This window comes from Rhinoraja longicauda, chromosome 34, assembly GCF_053455715.1.
Source record: "Rhinoraja longicauda isolate Sanriku21f chromosome 34, sRhiLon1.1, whole genome shotgun sequence".
NCBI lineage: Eukaryota > Metazoa > Chordata > Chondrichthyes > Rajiformes > Arhynchobatidae > Rhinoraja > Rhinoraja longicauda.
The window spans coordinates 1457839-1476155 of NC_135986.1; the positions used below are offsets into that span (position 1 = coordinate 1457839).

The 18317-nt window shown below is 49.4% G+C and overlaps 1 protein-coding gene across 1 annotated transcript in view; it reads right to left on the minus strand.

Moving 5' to 3' along the window:
• Nucleotides 1-18317, minus strand: part of LOC144609279 (uncharacterized) — a 43775-nt gene that overhangs the window by 11222 nt on the left and 14236 nt on the right. Inside the window, exons 6-10 of the mRNA XM_078427708.1 lie at nt 9755-9843; nt 6048-6169; nt 4731-4837; nt 1933-2062; nt 772-862 (exon numbers count right to left, since the gene is read on the minus strand). Of these exons, the coding sequence (XP_078283834.1) occupies nt 772-862; nt 1933-2062; nt 4731-4837; nt 6048-6169; nt 9755-9843 (539 nt within the window). The remainder of the gene's footprint in view (nt 1-771; nt 863-1932; nt 2063-4730; nt 4838-6047; nt 6170-9754; nt 9844-18317) is intronic.

Sequence of the window (18317 nt, forward strand, 5' to 3'; positions counted from 1 at the left end):
GCTGGACCCGTGACTACTCATGTATAAATATACTGCCGGTGCACAAAATAATGGAGTGTGACTGCCGTGAGGAGCTGGCAAGTACATGACCATACTTGCACTGACTCCCACTGGAGTAATAAAGTTGTGTCTTTACTATCAGTGTTTGACGGCGTTTGTAATTTCAGAGCGTGGATTGGCTTTAACACAGAGGCCCAGGCTTGATCCTGACTGCGGGTGCTGCACATTCTCCCTGTGAGTTTGTGACTGCGTGGGTTTTCTCCGGGTACTCCAGTTTCCTCCCACATCTCAAAGACGTGCGGGTTTGTAGGTTCATTGGCTTCTGTAAATTGTAAAGCGTCCCTAGTGTGTAAGATAGTACTAGTGTATGGGCTTTGGACTCGGTGGGCTGAAGGGCCTGCTTCCACGCTGTATCTCTGAAGTGCAAAGACAACTTTTGTGTAGTTCAGTTTAGAGATTACAGCGTGGAAACAAGATCTTTGACCCACCGAGTCCGCACCAACCAGCGATCCCTGTACATTTACACTGAACCACACACATTTGGGACAATTTACATTTATACCAAGCCAATTAACCTTCAAACCTGTATGTCTTTGGAGTGTGGGAGGAAACCAAAGATCTTGGAGAAAACCCAGACAGGTCACGGGGAGAAGGTACAAACTCCGTACAGACAGCGCTGTAAAACAACAACAATACCACTGTGCCGCCGCAAGTGTACTTTTGATTTGCGAGGCCCTGTTTGCGGAGTGTCTGTGCGTGCGGTGGTCTTACCCGCTCGAGACGAGGGGGCCGCTGCTTCCGCCTGCGGCGGTGGCGTTTCAGGATCCGGGACGTGTTGCTTTGTTCGGTGGAGCTGCTGAACCTGGGGAGAGGAGAGAAGATCAAACGAGGTGCAGAAACTCCGACTAACCCATGCTGCCAACTCAGAGAATCCCACCGTCTCTCTCCGTCTCCATCCACCCCAAGCACACAGAGGGTTGCCACGGTAGACTTTTCTGGTTTACTTCTGTTCCAGCAGTTTTTCCTCCCCTCATTCATCGCCTCCTACTTACATCTTCATCAGATTTAATTTAGAGATACAGCGCGGAAACAGGCTCTTCGGCCCAATGAGTCCGTGCCGACCCCCGAACAGTAACACTATCCCACACACACACACACACACACTACGGACAATTTACACTTGTACCAAGCCGATTTACCTACAAATCAGTACGTCTTTGGAGTGTGGGAGGAAACCAACAATCTCTGAGAAAATCCTCGTGGTCACAGGCAGGGTGTACAAACTCCGTACAAACACCACCGATAATTGGGATGGAACCTGGGTCTCCAGCGCTGTAAGGCAGCAACTCTATAGCTGCGCCACCATGCGGCCCAGATAGATGTCCCGATAAAGCAGCCAGGATCTTATTGATGGGTTGAGCATGCTCCAAGGGACAAACATTACCTTTACACTTCAGAGATTGTTTGGAAATGGGCCCTTCGGCCCACAGAGTCCATGGCGACCAGCGATCACTCAGTACACTAGCACTGGGGACAATTTGCAGATGACAATTAACCTACAAACCTGTACGTCTTTGGAGTGTGGGAGGAAACCGGAGCACCCTCGGACTATCCTTGATTGGACTATGCTGACTTTACCTTGCTCTAAACGTCATTCCCTTATCATACACTGTAAATTGCTCGATTGTAATCATGTATTGTCTTTCTACTGAAGATGGACACAAAATGGTGGAGTAGCTCAGCAGGACAGGCAGCACCTCTGGAGAGAAGGAATGAATGGGTGACTTTTCAGGTCGAGACCCTTCTTCAGACTAGGATCGCACGCAACAAAAGCTTTTCACTGCACCTCGGTACACGTGGCAATAAACCAAAGCGAACATTGAATGATGAAAGGTCTGGATAGAGTGGACGGGGAGACACTGTGAGGTCTACCTGCTGGCTGCGTCATCCTCGTCTGAATCACAGAAACTGGTCGTTTCCAACTCGCTGCTCAGAAGTGTGGACGAGCTCTCGTAGCCGGCAAGATGGCGCTCCATCTTCGGGTGTCCGTTAACCCTCGGACCTGACGGGGAGGCAGAACACAGATCTTAACTGTATTACTTAACAGTAATTAAGAGTATTACATTCGTCCCGCCCCCTCCCCTGACATCAGTCCGAAGAAGGGTCTCGACCTGAAACGTCACCCATTCCTTCTCTCCTGAGATGCTGCCCGACCTGCTGAGGTCTGAAGGGTCTTGACCCGAAACGTCACCCATTTCTCCCGAGATGCTGCATGACCCGCTGAGTTACTCCAGCATTGTGTGTCTACCTTCAATTTTAACCAGCATCCGCAGTTTTATTTCCTACACAAGTAATTATGGGTAGTTTAGTTCAGAGCTACAGCGTGGAAACAAGCCCTTCGGCCCTCCGATTCCGCACCGACCAGCGATCCCTGCACATTAACACTGCCCTGCACACACCAGGGACAAGCTTACACTTATATACCAAGCCAATTAACCTTTCAAACCTGTACGTCTTTGGAGTGTGGGAGGAAACCGAAGATCTCGGAGAAAATCAACTAGGTTACGGGGAGAACGTATAAACTCCGTACAGACAGCACCCGTAGTCGGGATGGAACCAGGGTCTCTGGAGCAGGAGGCGCTGTAAGGCAGCGATTCTACCGCCGCGCCCAACTTTTTAAAAAAGAACTGTACGGCTTTTCCAAAATCTCACAACAGGATCAAAATAACATCCGAAACTCACTATGAGTGTTCCATGAAGCTTTAAAACTCTAGACCACACCATACAAGGTTCGAGAGACAAGAGTTCAATTATATGTACTTGCAACAGAAAAATTAGGTTCTTATTTGCAGTACCAGTACAGGTCCATTAACACAAAAGACTCAAATCAATATAATGATGATCAATATAAGAAGTAAATAATCAGCAATACTGGTGCATTCACAAAGGTCTATAGTAAATATGGACATTTAAGTGTCATAGAGTGATGCAGCATCACGTGTGGCGGCGCCTAACGGCTGCGGCTCTCTGGCAGTCTGTTTATCTTTTTTTCCTTTTTTTTGTTTGTGTCGGTGTTGGGATGGTTTTTGTTTCTGTTTTTGGCTGTGTATGTGTGGGGGGGGGGGGGGGGAGGCGGGTGGGGTGGGGGAAAACATTTCTTTTATTAGGTCTCTTCCCCGGGGCGCAGCTCGGCCGCGGGGCCTTCCATCACCCGGCGCGGCTCGGCCGCTGGACTTAACATTGACGGCACGGCTCGGCCGTGGGACCTAACAGTGCCCGGCGCGGCTCGGCCGTGGGGCCTTCCATCGCCCGGTATGGCCGCGGGACGGTTCAGCGCTCGGTGCGGCTCGGCCGCGGGGCCTTCCATTGCCCGGTGCGGCTCGGCCGCGGAACGGTTCAGCGCCCGGCGCGGCCTTCCATCGCCCGGCGCGGTTCGGCCGCAGGACTTAACATCGCCGGCGCGGCTCAGCCGCGGGACGTTTCAGTGCCCGGTGCGGCTCGGCCGCGGGACTTAGCAGCGCCCGGCGCGGCCGTGGGGCCTTCCATCGCCCGGCGCGCTCGGCCGCTGGACTTAAACATCGCCGGCGCGGCTCGCCGCGGGACGTTTCAGTGCCTGGTGCGGCTCGGCCGCGGGGCCTTCCATCCCCTTGCGGGGGCTGTGCGTGTCGGTCGCCTCGGCAGGGGTCGAGCTGCCTGTCCGTGGGTACGGGGGGAAGAGAGTGGAAGTTTTGTTGCCTTCCATCACAGTGAGGGGGTGTTTGGAGTCACTGTGATGGATGTTTGTGTTGGGGTCGTGTGTCCTGTGTTCTTTTCTTTTTTTGCTGTGTTTTGTGACTGCTGAAATTTCGTTCGGTATTTATACCGAATGACAATAAAGTTCTGTTATTCTGTGGAAACAGGCACTTCAGCCCAACTTGCCCACACTGGCCAACATGCCCCATCTACACTAGTCCCACCTGCCTGCATTTGGCCCATATATATCCCTCAAAACCAGTCCTATCCATGTACCTGTCCAAACGTTTCTTAAACGTTGTGATAGTACTTGCCTCAACTTCCTCCTCCAGCAGCTCGTCCCATACAATACAATATATCTTTATTGTCATTGTACAGGGGTACAACGAGATTGGGAATGCGCCTCCCATACGATGCAATAAATCAATTAGCTAATCAGTATTAATTTAAACAACCCAATGAAACAAATTAGAGCAGTTTTAAAACAGAATAAAGTGCAAGTAGGTCTGTGCCGGTTCACTGTGCGATGTGACCATCCGTCTCAGCAGGACCGGTTCATGGCAGCTATGGCCCTGGGGATGAAGTTGTTCCTGAGTCTTTTAAGTTACCCCATAGGTTCCTATTAAATCTTTCCCTTCTCACCTTAACCCTTATGTCCTCTGGTTCTGGATCCCACTACTCTGGGTAAAAGACTCTGTGCATCTACCCGATCTATTCCTCTCATGATTTTGTACATCTCTATGAGATCACCCCTTATCCTCCTGCGCTCCAAGGAGAGTCCTGGCCTGCCCAACCACTCTCTATAGCTCAGACCCCTCTGGTCCTGGCAGCATCCTCGTAAATCTTCTCTGTATCCTTTCAAACGACAACATTAGGTTGAAGGTTGCTTGAAAATGACCATCCGTACTCGAGCCTTGACAATTTCACCAAGCTCGGGGCTTAGACACAATTTCTGGTCCAGCTTCTCCCCCAACAGCAGCTGTCCCCTTTGCTCTCACCGTGTTCCATACTCTCTCTCCGCCGAGGTTTCTCTCTCCGCGACAGGACCACCGACTCCGTCTCCGTCTCATTGTCCAAATTCTCCCGGCTCCCAGTGACGTTTGCACTGTAGGTTAAGTCAAGAGTCAAGAGTATTTTGTTGTCATATGTCCCAGATAGGACAATTAAATTCTTACTTGCTGCAGCACAACAGAATATGTAATCATAGTGCACTGTAAATAATAGTAATAATAATAATAATAATAGTCTATTGTAGTTCAGCGCTTATTTGAGGTTGTAGTGTTTAACAGCCTGATGGCTGCAGGGAAGAAGCTGTTCCTGAACCTGGACGTTACAGTTTTCAGGCTCCTGAACCTTCTTCCTGATGGCAGGGGTGAAATGAGTTTGCGGTCAGGATGGTGTGGGTCTCTGATGATGCTGGCTGCCTTTTTGAGGCAGTGACTCCGATAAATCTCTTTGATGGTGGGGGAAGTCAGAGCCGGTGATGGACTGGGCAGTGTTCACAACTTTAGTTTAGAGACACAGCGCAGAGACAGGCCCATCAGCCCACCACATCCTCGCCGACCAGCGATCACCCGTGCACTTGCACTATCCCACACACACCAGGGGCAATTTACAATTATACCAAACCAATTAGCCTACAAACCTGTACGTCTTCGGAGTTTAGTTTAACCTAGAGATACGGCGTGGAAACAGACCCTTCGGCCCACCGGGTCCGCACCGACCAGTGATCCCCGCATATTAACACTAACAAACACACACTAGGGACAATTTTTACATTTACCAAGCCAATTAACCTACAAACCTGCATGTTTTTGGAGTGTGGGAGGAAACCGAAGATCTCAGAGAAAATCCACGCAGGTCACGGGGAGAACGTACAACTCTGTACAGACAGCACCCATAGTAGGGATTGAACCCGGGTTCACAGGCGCTGTAAGGCTGCAACTCTACCGCTGCGACACCGTGCCGGTATAAACCAGCATCTGCAGTTCCTTGTTTCTACATGTCTTGTTCAGAGCCTATTTGGAGATTGCAGTGTTTAATACCCTTCCCACCTAGAACCCAGCTGGCAATGTTCCTTCTTCAAACCGGAGCTTCCCGGAAAAAACCCCACACAGGTCCCAGGGAGAATGTACAAACTCCCCACAGACAGCGGCCGTAGTCAGGATGGAACCTGGATATCTGGCGCTGTGAGGCAGCAGCTCTCCCTGTGTTTTACTGGACTGTGGGGGCCTGATCCCGTGCCGTGTGTTTAACAGTTTTCATGTGGTAACCCACGTCGGTGCCGTGGTTAATAAAACAACTGCTTCACTCACTGGAAGGAGGGGGGCCTGGAATCTCCGATTCCACCCGTGCGTTCTATCGGCGGGGCCACCTCCGCCACGCTGCTGGCCGGGTGAGAGACGGCTTCTGACTGCGAGCCCTCAGCAGACACAAGCTGTGGGAACAGAAGAGAGACGACGCGGTGAGCAAGAGCCGCGGACGTGAAGGCGATGTGGGCCCGCTCCCGTGCCAGCAATAGACAATAGACGCAGGAGGCCATTCGACCCTTCGAGCCAGCACCGCCATTCAATGTGATCATGGCTGATCATTCTCAATCAGTACCCCATTCCTGCCTTCTCCCCATACCCCCTGACTCCGCTATCCTTAAGAGCTCTATCCAGCTCTCTCTTGAATGCATTCAGAGAATTGGCATCCACTGCCTTCTGAGGCAGAGAATTCCACGGATTCACAACTCTCTGACTGAAAAGGGTTTTCCTCATCTCAGTTCTAAATGGCCTACCCCTTATTCTTAAACTGTGGCCCCTTGTTCTGGACTCCCCCAACATTGGGAACATGTTTCTTGCCTCTAACGTGTCCAACCCCCTAATAATCTTATACGTTTCGATAAGATCTCCTCTCATCTTTCTAAATTCCGGTGTATACAAGCCTAGTCGCTCCAGTCTTTCAACATATGATAGTCCCGCCATTCCAGGAATTAACCTAGTAAACCTACGCTGCACGCCCTCAATAGCAAGAATATCCTTCCTCAAATTTGGAGACCAAAACTGCACACAGTACTCCAGGTGCGGTCTCACTAGGGCCCTATACAACTGCAGAAGGACCTCTTTGCTCCTTTACTCAACTCCTCTTGTTATGAAGGCCAACATTCCATTGGCTTTCTTCACTGCCTGCTGTACCTGCATGCTTCCTTTCAGTGACTGATGCACTAGGACACACAGATCTCGTTGTACGTCCCCTGTTCCTAACTTGACATCATTCAGATAATACTCTGCCTTCCTATTCTTACCACCAAAGTGGATAACCTCACACTTATCCACTTTAAACTGCATCTGCCATGCATCCGCCCACTCACACAACCTGTCCAAGTCACCCTGCAACCTCTGCCCGTCAAGCTAGGTGGGAGTCAGACACAACCCACAGGCACTCAGCTTGCATGTGGTTAGTCACTCTCCGCCAACAAAACCCATTCTCATGTGCAGGGAAAAAAACTGCAGATGCCGGTTAAAACCGAAGGTAGACACACAGTGCTGGAGTAACTCAGCGGGTCAGGCAGCATCTCCGGAGAGAAGGAATGGGTGACGTTCGAAGAAGGGTCTCGACCTGAAATGTCACCCGTTGCTTCTCTCCAGAGATGCTGCCTGTCCCGCTGAGTTTTGTGTCTATTACAGGAAGCTGTTTGCTCAGTGTTGACGTGTAGATGAGCCGCTGCAAGTTAATTTCAGTCACCGCTCTTTGTCAGAATGCTGAGCGCTGGGCTGTCAAACGGGCAGAGGCACTGATAGACTTTGGAGACACGCCGTGGAAACATGCCCTTTGGCACACCGAGACCCCACCGACCCGCTGAGTTACTCCGGCATTTTGTGTCTACCTAAAACCCCTTCTCAGTTCCCAGTAAAGGAAGGGAAACAGAAAAGCGAAGGGAAATTTGCAGTCATTAAGATTCATCCTTGGTGCAACCATGATATAAATCTGAGGAGGCCATTCAGCCCATCGTGTCCAGCTGCCAACAACGTGCAATCTCAATTTGCTGGTATTGGTCCAGGGTCTGGCAGGCTCTAATTTAGACACAGACCGGAAACAGGCCTTTCGGCCCGCCATGTCCGTGCCAACCAGCGATCACCTCTTACACTAGTTCTATCCTGCAGACTCGGGACTATTTACAGAAGCCAATTAGCCTACAAACCTCCAAGTCTCTAGGATGTTGGAGGAAACCTGAACACCCAGAGAAAACCCACATGGTCACAGGGAGAACGTACAAACTCCCTGCAGGGGTTGCTACCTTCCAGCGGCAGTGACCCAGGTTCGATCCTGACCACGGCTGCTACCTCTATGGAGTTTGCACGTTCTCCCCATGAATGAGTGCTCCGTGTTCCTCCCACATTTCAAAGATGTGCAGGTTTGTAGGTTCATTGGCTTCTGTAAATTGTCCTGTGTGCGGGGTTGAACTGGTGTACGAGTGATCGCCGGGTCGGCGGGGACTAGGTGTACCGAAGGGCATGTTTCCACGGCGTGTCTCCAAAGTCTATCAGTGCCTCTGCCCGTTTGACAGCCCAGCGCTCAGCATTCTGACAAAGAGCGGTGACTGAAATTAACTTGCAGCGGCTCATTTACACGACGACACTGAGCAAACAGCTTCCTGTAATAGACACAAAACTCAGCGGGACAGGCAGCATCTCTGGAGAGAAGCAACGGGTGACATTTCAGGTCGAGACCCTTCTTCGAACGTCACCCATTCCTTCTCTCCAGAGATGCTGCCTGTCCCGCTGAGTTACCCCAGCATTTTGTGTCAGTCTTCGGTTTAAAGCAGCATCTGCGGTTCCTTCCTACAGCTTCCTGTAATAACCCAGCCGCTCTTCACCATTACAATAGACAGCAGCTCCAAAACACCACGCAACACTTGTGTTCTCCAACAGCTGGTTCCCATCGGAGGGATGATTGTTTCCTTAATTACCTTCCCAAAGGAAACAACTCGCACAGGCACTCAGCCACGACGACTAATAACCGGCCCTGCTGATTTAACCCCTGGAAAAACTGCAGTGTGCCCTCCTCTACAAACGAACAGATGAGACGGTTAACGGGGAGAGGGGCTGAATGAGCGAACACTGAAAGCTGCAGCCAAGGCCCTCAACACTGAGGGAGTAGTTACTGCGCACGTACACTATAGACTGCAGAGGTACAGCGCGGAAACAGTCCATCTGGCCCACTGAGTCCACTCCGACCAGCGATCAGCCCATACACTAACACCATCCTACACACACCAGGGACAATTTATCATTTTTAAGGTAGCCAATTAACCTACAAACCTGCACATCTTTGGAGTGTGGGAGGAAACCAGAGCTCCCGGAGAAAACCCACGCCGGAGAACGTGCACCCTCTGTGCAGACAGAGCCCGTAGTCAGGATCGAACCCAGGTCTCTGGTGTTGCAACTCTACCGCTGCGACACTGTGCCACCCCTCACGACCATGGCATCACAGAAACCCAGGCAGGAGATCAGGCTAACGATCAAATAGGGTTTTAATGGTGCATTTAAACAAAAATCACAGCAGGATCTTGATCAGCTGAGGAATGGTTAATTGAGTTCAACGAAGATAAGTATTTTGGGAAGTCAAACAAGGGCAAGACCTTCACAGCGACCCGAAACGTCACCCATTCCTTCTCTCCAGAGATTCTGCCTGACCCGCTGAGTTACTCCAGCACTTTGTGTCTACCTTCGATTTAAACCAGCGTCTGGTTTTCTTTCCTACTACAGGCTTTAAGTTAACTAGGGCCACAGAATTGGGGATCAATGACGCGGCAATCCCAAAGACAAGGGGACAACGCATAATCTGAAACACCCACCCAATCCCACAGTCGTCCTTCCACAGATCGATTCATTATTCACCTTCCCTATACTCTCTTCCTCTGCCCCTCAAACCATAACCCCCCTTCCCCCCCCACCATCTTGCTCCAGACTGCCAAAGCTGCAACACAACGGTGGGAGGATTTAAATGAAAACCCATGGCAGTAAAGACTTCTTACCCAGGACACCACTCTGCCGTTGAAACAGGGCAACTTTGCGTTGTCGTCAGAGATCTCTTCCTTCACAACACTGAAAAGCACAAGAGTTCAGAGTTAAATGATGTTAGCTCAGAGCTGACAACCCAGAGACAAAAATAACATGTGGGGGGGAAGCCAATGAGTTAATTTTTTGCTATTTTATAACTCTAGATCTATTGTATTCACTGGTGTTTAGATGGATGAGAGGGGATCTTACAGAGACGTATAAAATTATAAAAGGACTGGACAGGCTAGATGCAGGAAAAATGTTCCCAATGTTGGGGGAGTCCAGAACCAGGGGCCACATACAGTCTAAGAATAAAGGGGAGGCCATTTAAAACTGAGGTGAGAAAAAACTTTTTCACCCAGAGTTGTGAATTTGTGGAATTCTCTGCCAGAGGGCAGTGGAGGCCGATTCACTAGATGAATTTAAAAAAGAGTTAGATAGAGCTCTAGGGGCTAGTGGAATCAAGGGGTATGGGGAGAAGGCAGGCATGGGTTACTGATTGTGGATGATCAGCCATGAACACAATGAATGGTGGTGCTGGCTCGAAGGGCCAAATGGCCTCCCCCTGAAAACATATTTTCTAGGTTTCCATTGTATCTGAAATTTGCATCAAAGTACTGACTCCCCCCTCCCCCCCTCCAAATTGATCCAGTGTTATTGTTCACCATGAAGACGTTACCAATGCACTATCCTGTCCACTGTTAATGTTCATAGGTTCTCGGAGCACAATTAGGCCATTCGGTCCATCGAATCTACTTCGCCATTCAACCATGGCCGATCTATTTTCCCTTCTCAACCCCCTTCTCCTGCCTTCACCCGATTATCGATGAATCCTCTCTCAAACTTCAACAGGTGTACAGCAGAGAACTCAGTGACTGGTTGGTGACACGAATGCCCGGGAATGAAGGAGATTACAGTGTGTAGTGGACACTGCCCAGTCCATCACGGGTACTGACCTCCCCACCATTGAAGTGATCTATAGGAGCCACTGCCTCAAAAAGGTAGCCAGTATCATCAGAGACCCACACCACCCACCCTGGTTAGAGGGTATTCCGGGTTAGATATTGCATATTTCATTATTGTATTTTTATTTATGTTATTGCGTTAAGACCTGTAAAGCTGCAGCAACAGAACTCCCAGGTCTGAATAGAATTTCCCGTCTGAAGGGTCCCGATCTTCTCCAGAGATGCTGCCTGACCGAGTTACTCCAGCACTCTGTATCTGTCCGTGTTCTCCAGAGATGCTGCCTGACCCACTGAGTTACTCCAGCACTCTGTATCTGTCCATGTTCTCCAGAGATGCTGCCTGACCCACTGTGTTACTCCAGCACTCTGTATTCATGTTCTCCAGAGATGCTGCCTGACCCACTGAGTTACTCCAGCACATTGTGTCCCTTTTAATAGAATGTCGATATATATGACAATTAAACACACTTGACTCTGGGACGGGGACGAAATGGAGAACTTTGTTCTTCAACATCTTTCAGTCACAAGACACCCCATGGTGCTTTATAAACAAGGCACTTTTGAACAGTCGCTGTTATAATGTAGGATATCCGAGGACAATCTTGCACACACCAAGGGGGGGCAGGGTAGCCTACTCTTACCACAACCCAGGCACTGTAGCACAACGCTAGACAGCGCCTGAGACCCGGGTTCCATCCCGACCACAGGTGCTGTCTGTACGGAGATCGCACATTCTCCCTGTGACCACGTGGGTTTTCTCCAGGTGCTCCAGTTTCCTCCCACAATCCAAAGACGCGTGTGTTTGTAGGTAAATTGTCCCTAGTGTGTTGGATTGAACGAGTGTACAGGTGATCATTGGTCAGTGCTGCTAACACTTGGGACAATGTACAATTTTTGTTGAAGCCAATTAACCTACAAACCTGCACGTCTTTGGAGTGTGTGAGGAAACCGGAGCACCCGGAGAAAACCCACGCGGTCACAGGGAGAACGTACAAACTCCGTACAGACCCGTAGTTGGGATGGAACCCGGGTCTCTGGCGCTGTAAGGCAGCAATATCACTGTGATACCGTACCACCCAACCTCTGTCATCTCCCCCATTTTCCCCTCGTGGTTCTCCACACACCATCACTCCATTTTCCTTTGCCACTGGGAGGCTTGCCCTCCACTCTCTCCCCTTTGACCTTCTTATAAGTCTCTGGAACTTCCTCAAATCCTCAATCCCCTTCCAGTTTTCAATCAGTCCCTTAATTATTCTTGGTTCAGTGCATGTTTTCTCATGCCTCTCTTACAAAGCGCCCGAGATCAAAGGCGCTTTAGAAATGCAAATGTTTCTCGTTAAATCTCCCTCGGAGTGGGAGGTGGGGCCCGGCTACATCTACAGTTAGAACTACTACGAAGATGGAGAGCTTTGTTCCATCAGCCCTACCCCATACCAGGTTGTAAACGGGTACAATTCCCGCTCTGGAAGAAAGAAACAAGGGATATTTTATCTCCAGCTGTTTTTGCTCCAGATCGCAACAACTGCTGTCCCCTATCTCCAATTCCACCTTCCTCACCCCTCCTCCCCCCAAAGCCGCCCCCCATCACTATCCTGACTCATTTAATCCCAGTGTGGAGGAAGGAACTGCAGATTACATTCTATTAAATTACATTCTATCTTTGTCCCGCCCCCTCCCCTGACATCAGACTGAAGAAGGGTCTCGACCCGAAACGTCACCCATTCCTTTTCTCTCCCGAGATGCTGCCTGACCTGCTGAGTTACTCCAGCATTTTGTGTCTACCTTCGATTTCAACCAGCATCTGCAGTTTTTTTTCGTACACAAGGAGCTGCAGATGCTGCCTTACACCAAAAATACACAAAATGCTGATGCTAGTTTAAACTAAAGATAGACACAAAAAGCCGGAGTAACTCAGCGCAAAGGGTCAGACACAAGGGCTGAGATCAGTCTTGGTGCCCCAGGTCTGTAGTAAAGTTATAGACACAAAATGTTGGAGTAACTCAACGGGACAGGCAGGGTGACTTATTTTGTTGTTTATTTTGAGTTTTAGAGTAGCGTGTTCACATATCTGTTATCATATCATATATATACAGCCGGAAACAGGCCTTTTCGGCCCACCAAGTCCGTGCCGCCCAGCGATCCCCGTACATTAACACTATCCTACACCCACTAGGGACAATTTTTACATTTACCCAGTCAATTAACCTACATACCTGTACGTCTTTGGAGTGTGTTGTGCTGCTGCAAGGAAGAACTTCAGTTCATATGACAATAAATCTCTCTTGACTCTTGAAAATCAACGTTTCTCTTTCCACAGATGCTGTGTGACCTGCAGAGTATTTCCTGCATTTTCTGTTTTTAGTCAGGAGTTAGGATCAGCAGAATTTCAACCCTTTACAACCTCAAATGCATAGGGTTTAGAGTTGAGATACAGCGTGGTAACAAGCCCTTCGGCCCATCGAGGTCACCCTTTCACACCAGTTCAGTTATCCCACTTTCTCATCCACACCCGAGGGACAATTTGCAGAAGGCCAGTTAATCTACAAACCTGCAAGTCTTTGGAATGTGGGAGGAAACCAGAGCACCCAGAGCAAACCCATGGAGCACGTAAAAACACTGCAAACAAACTGCACCCCCATGGTCAGGATGGAACCCGGGTCTCTGGCGCTGTGAGGCAGCAGCTCTACCACTGCTAGGCAGGCCGCTGATCACCAAAGTCATGAAACTGTCACGGCACTACCCACTTTCCTCCAATACAAGCGACCCTGGAATTACGGGGCGGGATGCATTCCTGGGTAATGGTCTGAAGTGCTATTTTCTGTCATGGAAAACCGTACCATGTGCACATGCGCCAAGAATAGCAAGCACATTTTTCTCCTCCCTCACAGAAACTTCATAAAGTCAAATTTTTATTCTCTATCCCAGGTATTTTTGTGATTTGTAGTGAATTCTGCAAGGACGAATATCTACTAACAAATTACTGTAAAATACTGCCATACTAAAATAATTGTCTGGAGTCAAGAATGGGAAACCATGGTCTTGGGCATTTGCTATTGTTCACAGAGTTGTACAGCACAGGTGGTGCAGCGGTAGAGTTGCTGCCTCACAGCGCCGGAGACCCGGGTTCGACCCCGACCACCGATGCGGTCTGTACGGAGTTTGTACGTTCACCCCGTGTGTGTGCATTTTTGTTTGTTTATATACTGATTTTTTTGTTGTTGCTTATTATGCATATATACACATCAGTACACACATATACAAGTCCATAAGTGATAGGAGCAGAATTAGGCCAATCGGCCCATCAAGTCTACGCCATTCAATCATCTCTCCCTCCTAAACCCATTCTCCAGCCTTCTCCCCATAACTCCTGATAATTGTGGTATTTATCCCTGTATATATGAATCAATAAAAGTATATATGATACACACACACACATATATATATATTTTTTTTTTAAATACACAAACAATAATAGAGACCTTGTGTGTAGGAAGGAACTTGAGAGGCTGGTTTAAACCGAAGGTAGACACAAGAAGCTGGAGTAATTCAGCGGGACAGGCAGCATCTCTGGAGAAAAGGAATGGGTGAAGAAGGGTCTCGACCCGAATCGTCACCCATTCCTTCTCTCCAGAGATGCTGCCTGTCCCGCTGAGTTACTCCAGCCTTTTGTGTCTAATAATAGTGACCTATCTTCATAAATTATATAGGACTCTTCTTCAGACAGACATTTCCGGGCAGGGACTAACTACTTCATCAGACAAGTCAGGTCATCCCAATAAGGGAGCACAAAGCCCAGATGAAGAGCAGCACATTGCCAGCACCCAGCGCTGTGTCTCAGCTGTTCAAACACTTGCCCCACAGCGGGCAGCACAGACACATTATTCAGCAGCTCTAAATGCAAAGTGGAGACGTGTCTTTCTTGCCGATCCCCATGCGAGGTGCTCAGGGGCCATTAATTGGAGCGCACGGCCGGTAGTTAATTAGCAGAAGAAAAGGAAAGGTCCCAGCTTGCGGAAAGGGTCCTGGCTCCCATTTGAAAGGGTCCTGGTCTATTGATCAGGAACGGCACAACCCTCAGCTAACGAGCTGCACCGTTTTCAGTCTTCAAGCAGCCCGGCTAATCTGCTGGGTCAGAGGAATGCGAAGGGTTGGCCCAGAAACAAGGAAATAGTCACCATCTACCCACCTCTCTCCTGCCTCCTTCCCCCCCCCCCTCCCCCCACAGTTTAACACAACACAAACGGTGAGAAAATTGGACATTCACACGAACACACAGCAAGCATGCCTCACTCAACCCAACAGATTGCAAAGTAGTTATGCCACAACTGCTTGTTTTACTTTTAGAGATGCAGAGTGGAGACAGGCCCTTCGGCCCACTGAGTCCACACAGACCAGCGATCACACCAAGTGTTTTATTGTCGTATGTCCCAGATAGAACAATGACATTCTTGCAAAGATAGACACAAAAAGCTGGAGTAACTCAGTGGGCAGGGCAGGCAGCATCTCTGGGGACAAGGAATGGGTGACGTTGCAGGTCGAGGAACAGCGGATACAGTAGATGAGGTTGCAGGAGGTGCAAGTGAACCCGTGCCCCACCTGGGCGCAGTGAGACAGCAACTCTTCCGCTGCGCCACCCACAAACGGGTTTCCATGCTCCATCTCAGAACTAAACTAATCTAGTGTCGAAAACTGAATTGCAAATTTAAGACGGTGTCAAGATTTTTGTTTAACTACACAAGAATGCAGGGCAAAGACCAAGATACTGGACACTCGAGCAACAGCTGGGTGCTGTAAAATTAGTGAAGAATGGGGAGGGATCAAATGGGCGTAACTACTTTTTTTCCCTTCCAAATCCATACTGTTATTCAATCCTTTAGCACACGGCAGAGAGACAATATACATTCATCTTGCCAGTATTCTGTCTGCCAGACTGTGAACAAGTTATTCACTGCTCTTTAACATGTTAAAAGCTTTGCTGCAAATCCTTTAGCTGAGGCTGCACTTTAGCACAGAGGAAACTTTTAGATTCTTTGCCAAGTAGCATTGGGTTCTGTCTTTGGTGAAGAGGAAGTGGCCAGATCTGTTAAACGCAGGCAGGCTGGAACATGTACTTGATTAGGAGACCTTGCCTTCACCTCTGGGACTGGACTCTCTCTCCGTGCTCTGAACAATGGCGCACAATCCACCCGTCTCTGAGCAGCGTGGGCCCCTTGCGAAGGGCTTCAGCCCAGTCCCAATCGCATTCTCAGAGAGCGTGTATGTAGGCCAACAGCACAGAGTTACTAATGGTTCGTTCCGGCTGCAGTAAAACCAGCAGGAACTGGTGTGGAAATGTAAACACCAGCCTTGTACACTTGGAAATACTTCCTGTCGATCAGGACTAACAGCTTTCTGTCACAAGGCACAGGGTCCTTCCCACCCCCCCCCCCCCCTTCACTTGACTCATGTTAAATTCATAGAAAATAGGTGCAGGAGGCAGCCATTTGGCCCTTCGAGCCAGCACCGTCTCAGTTCCTGAACGTTATTTTCCAACGCTTATGTATAGTTTAGTTTAGAGCTTCAGTGTTGAAACAGGCCCTTCGGCCCACCAGCAATCCTCGCACACAAGCACTATACTACACACCAGGATTTACCAAAGCCAATTAACCTACAAACCTGCACGTCTTTGGAGTGTGGGAGGAAACCGGAGCACCCGGAGAAAACCCATGCGGTCACAGGGAGAACGTACAAACTCTGTACAGACAGCGGCCGTAGTCAGGATCGAACCCTGGTCTCTGGCACTGTGAGGCAGCAACTCTACCGCTACGCCACCCTTTAGTGTGTGCAAGATTGTCATCAGATATCCTATGTTAATTATAATGACTGATCAAAAGTACCTCATTGTTTATAAAGCACCATGGGGTGCCTTGTGGCTGTGAAAGATCCCAAAGAACAAAAGCTCTCCACCCTCCCCCCTTCCCAGAGTCAGGAGAGTATGACTGTCGTATGTATCGACAACGGAACATTGCCATTCTGTTAAAAAGGACATAAAGTGCTGGAGTAATTCAGTTGGTCAGGAAGCATCTCGGGAGAACATGGATTGGTGACGAAGGGATTAAAAGTACCATTAGCAAATTTGCAGATGATACTAAGTTGGGGGGTAGTGTGAATTGTGAGGAAGATGCAATAAGGCTGCAGGGTGACTTGGACAGGTTGTGTGAGTGGGCGGATACATGGCAGATGCAGTTTAATGTAGATAAGTGTGAGGTTATTCACTTTGGAAGTAAGAATAGAAAGGCAGATTATTATCTGAATGGTGTCAAGTTAGGAGGAGGGGGAGTTCAACGAGATCTGGGTGTCCTAGTGCATCAGTCAATGAAAGGAAGCATGCAGGTACAGCAGGCAGTGAAGAAAGCCAATGGAATGCTGGCTCGAAGGGCTGAATGGCCTACTCCTGCACCTATTGTCTATTGACCCTGTTGGTATAATCCTGTGGCATCTTAAGCTAGCAGCAGCACAACGGTCCACCATCTCACTGTGGGTGGTCACGGCGACGCAGCGGTAGAGTTACTCTCTTACAGTGAATGCAGCGCCGGAGACCTGGGTTCCATCCCGACTACGGCGCTGTCTGTACGGAGTTTGCACGTTCTCCCCGTGACCTGCGTGGGTTTTCTCCGAAATCTTGGGTTTCCTCCCACACTCCAAAGATGTGCAGGTTTGTAGGTTAATTGGCTTAGTAAATGTAAAAATTGTCCCTAGTGGGTGTAGTGCGGGGATCGCTGGTCGGCGCAGACCCGGTGGGCCGAAGGGCCTGTTTCCGCGCTGTATCTCCAAACTAAACTAAACGAGTCTGTGTTGGAAGGAACTGCAGATGCCAGTTGACACCGAAGACAGACACAAAATGCTGGAGTAACTCAGTGGGACAGGCAGCATCTTTGGAGAGAAGGAATGGGTGACGTTACGGGTCGAGACCCTCCAATCAACTTTGAAATCGGTGCTTAAACTCAATGTGCATCCCACAAGAGGCACGCACGTGATGTTTTCAAGAGAGTAAGATATGAACAGCGGTATGGCATTAGGTTAATTTGAGCCAAAACAAATTAAGAGTTCTGTAAACTAATTAAACATCCTCTGCCTCCCCACCCCCCTCCAAACTTCAACTCAGCGACCTAGGTCTGAACGCAGAATGTAGGGAAAAAGAAAATGCAGATGCTGGTTTAAATCGAAGGTAGGCACAAAAAGCTGGAGTAACTCAGCGGGTCAGGCAGCATCTCTGGAGAGAATGGGTGGACGTTTCGGGTCGAGACCCTTCTTCAGTCTGAGGAACGTCACTCATTCCTTCTCGGAATGCAGAGTGCTGGACGGGCGTTGAGGAGGGTGATTTCCTTTCAGCTCCCAGGAAGCAGTGTCTCGCAGAGCACAGCTGAGGGGCAATTATCAATGCAAGGGCGGTCTCCGCGGTGCTGGGGAGGGGGATGGGGGAAGCTAATCGGCATCTCATCCAGTCACGGCTACAGTCCCAGGTGCCCGTTGCGGTCCTGTGTGGCCTGTCTTTATTCACAATAAAATCCCCACAGCATTCCTGCAGCTTGCC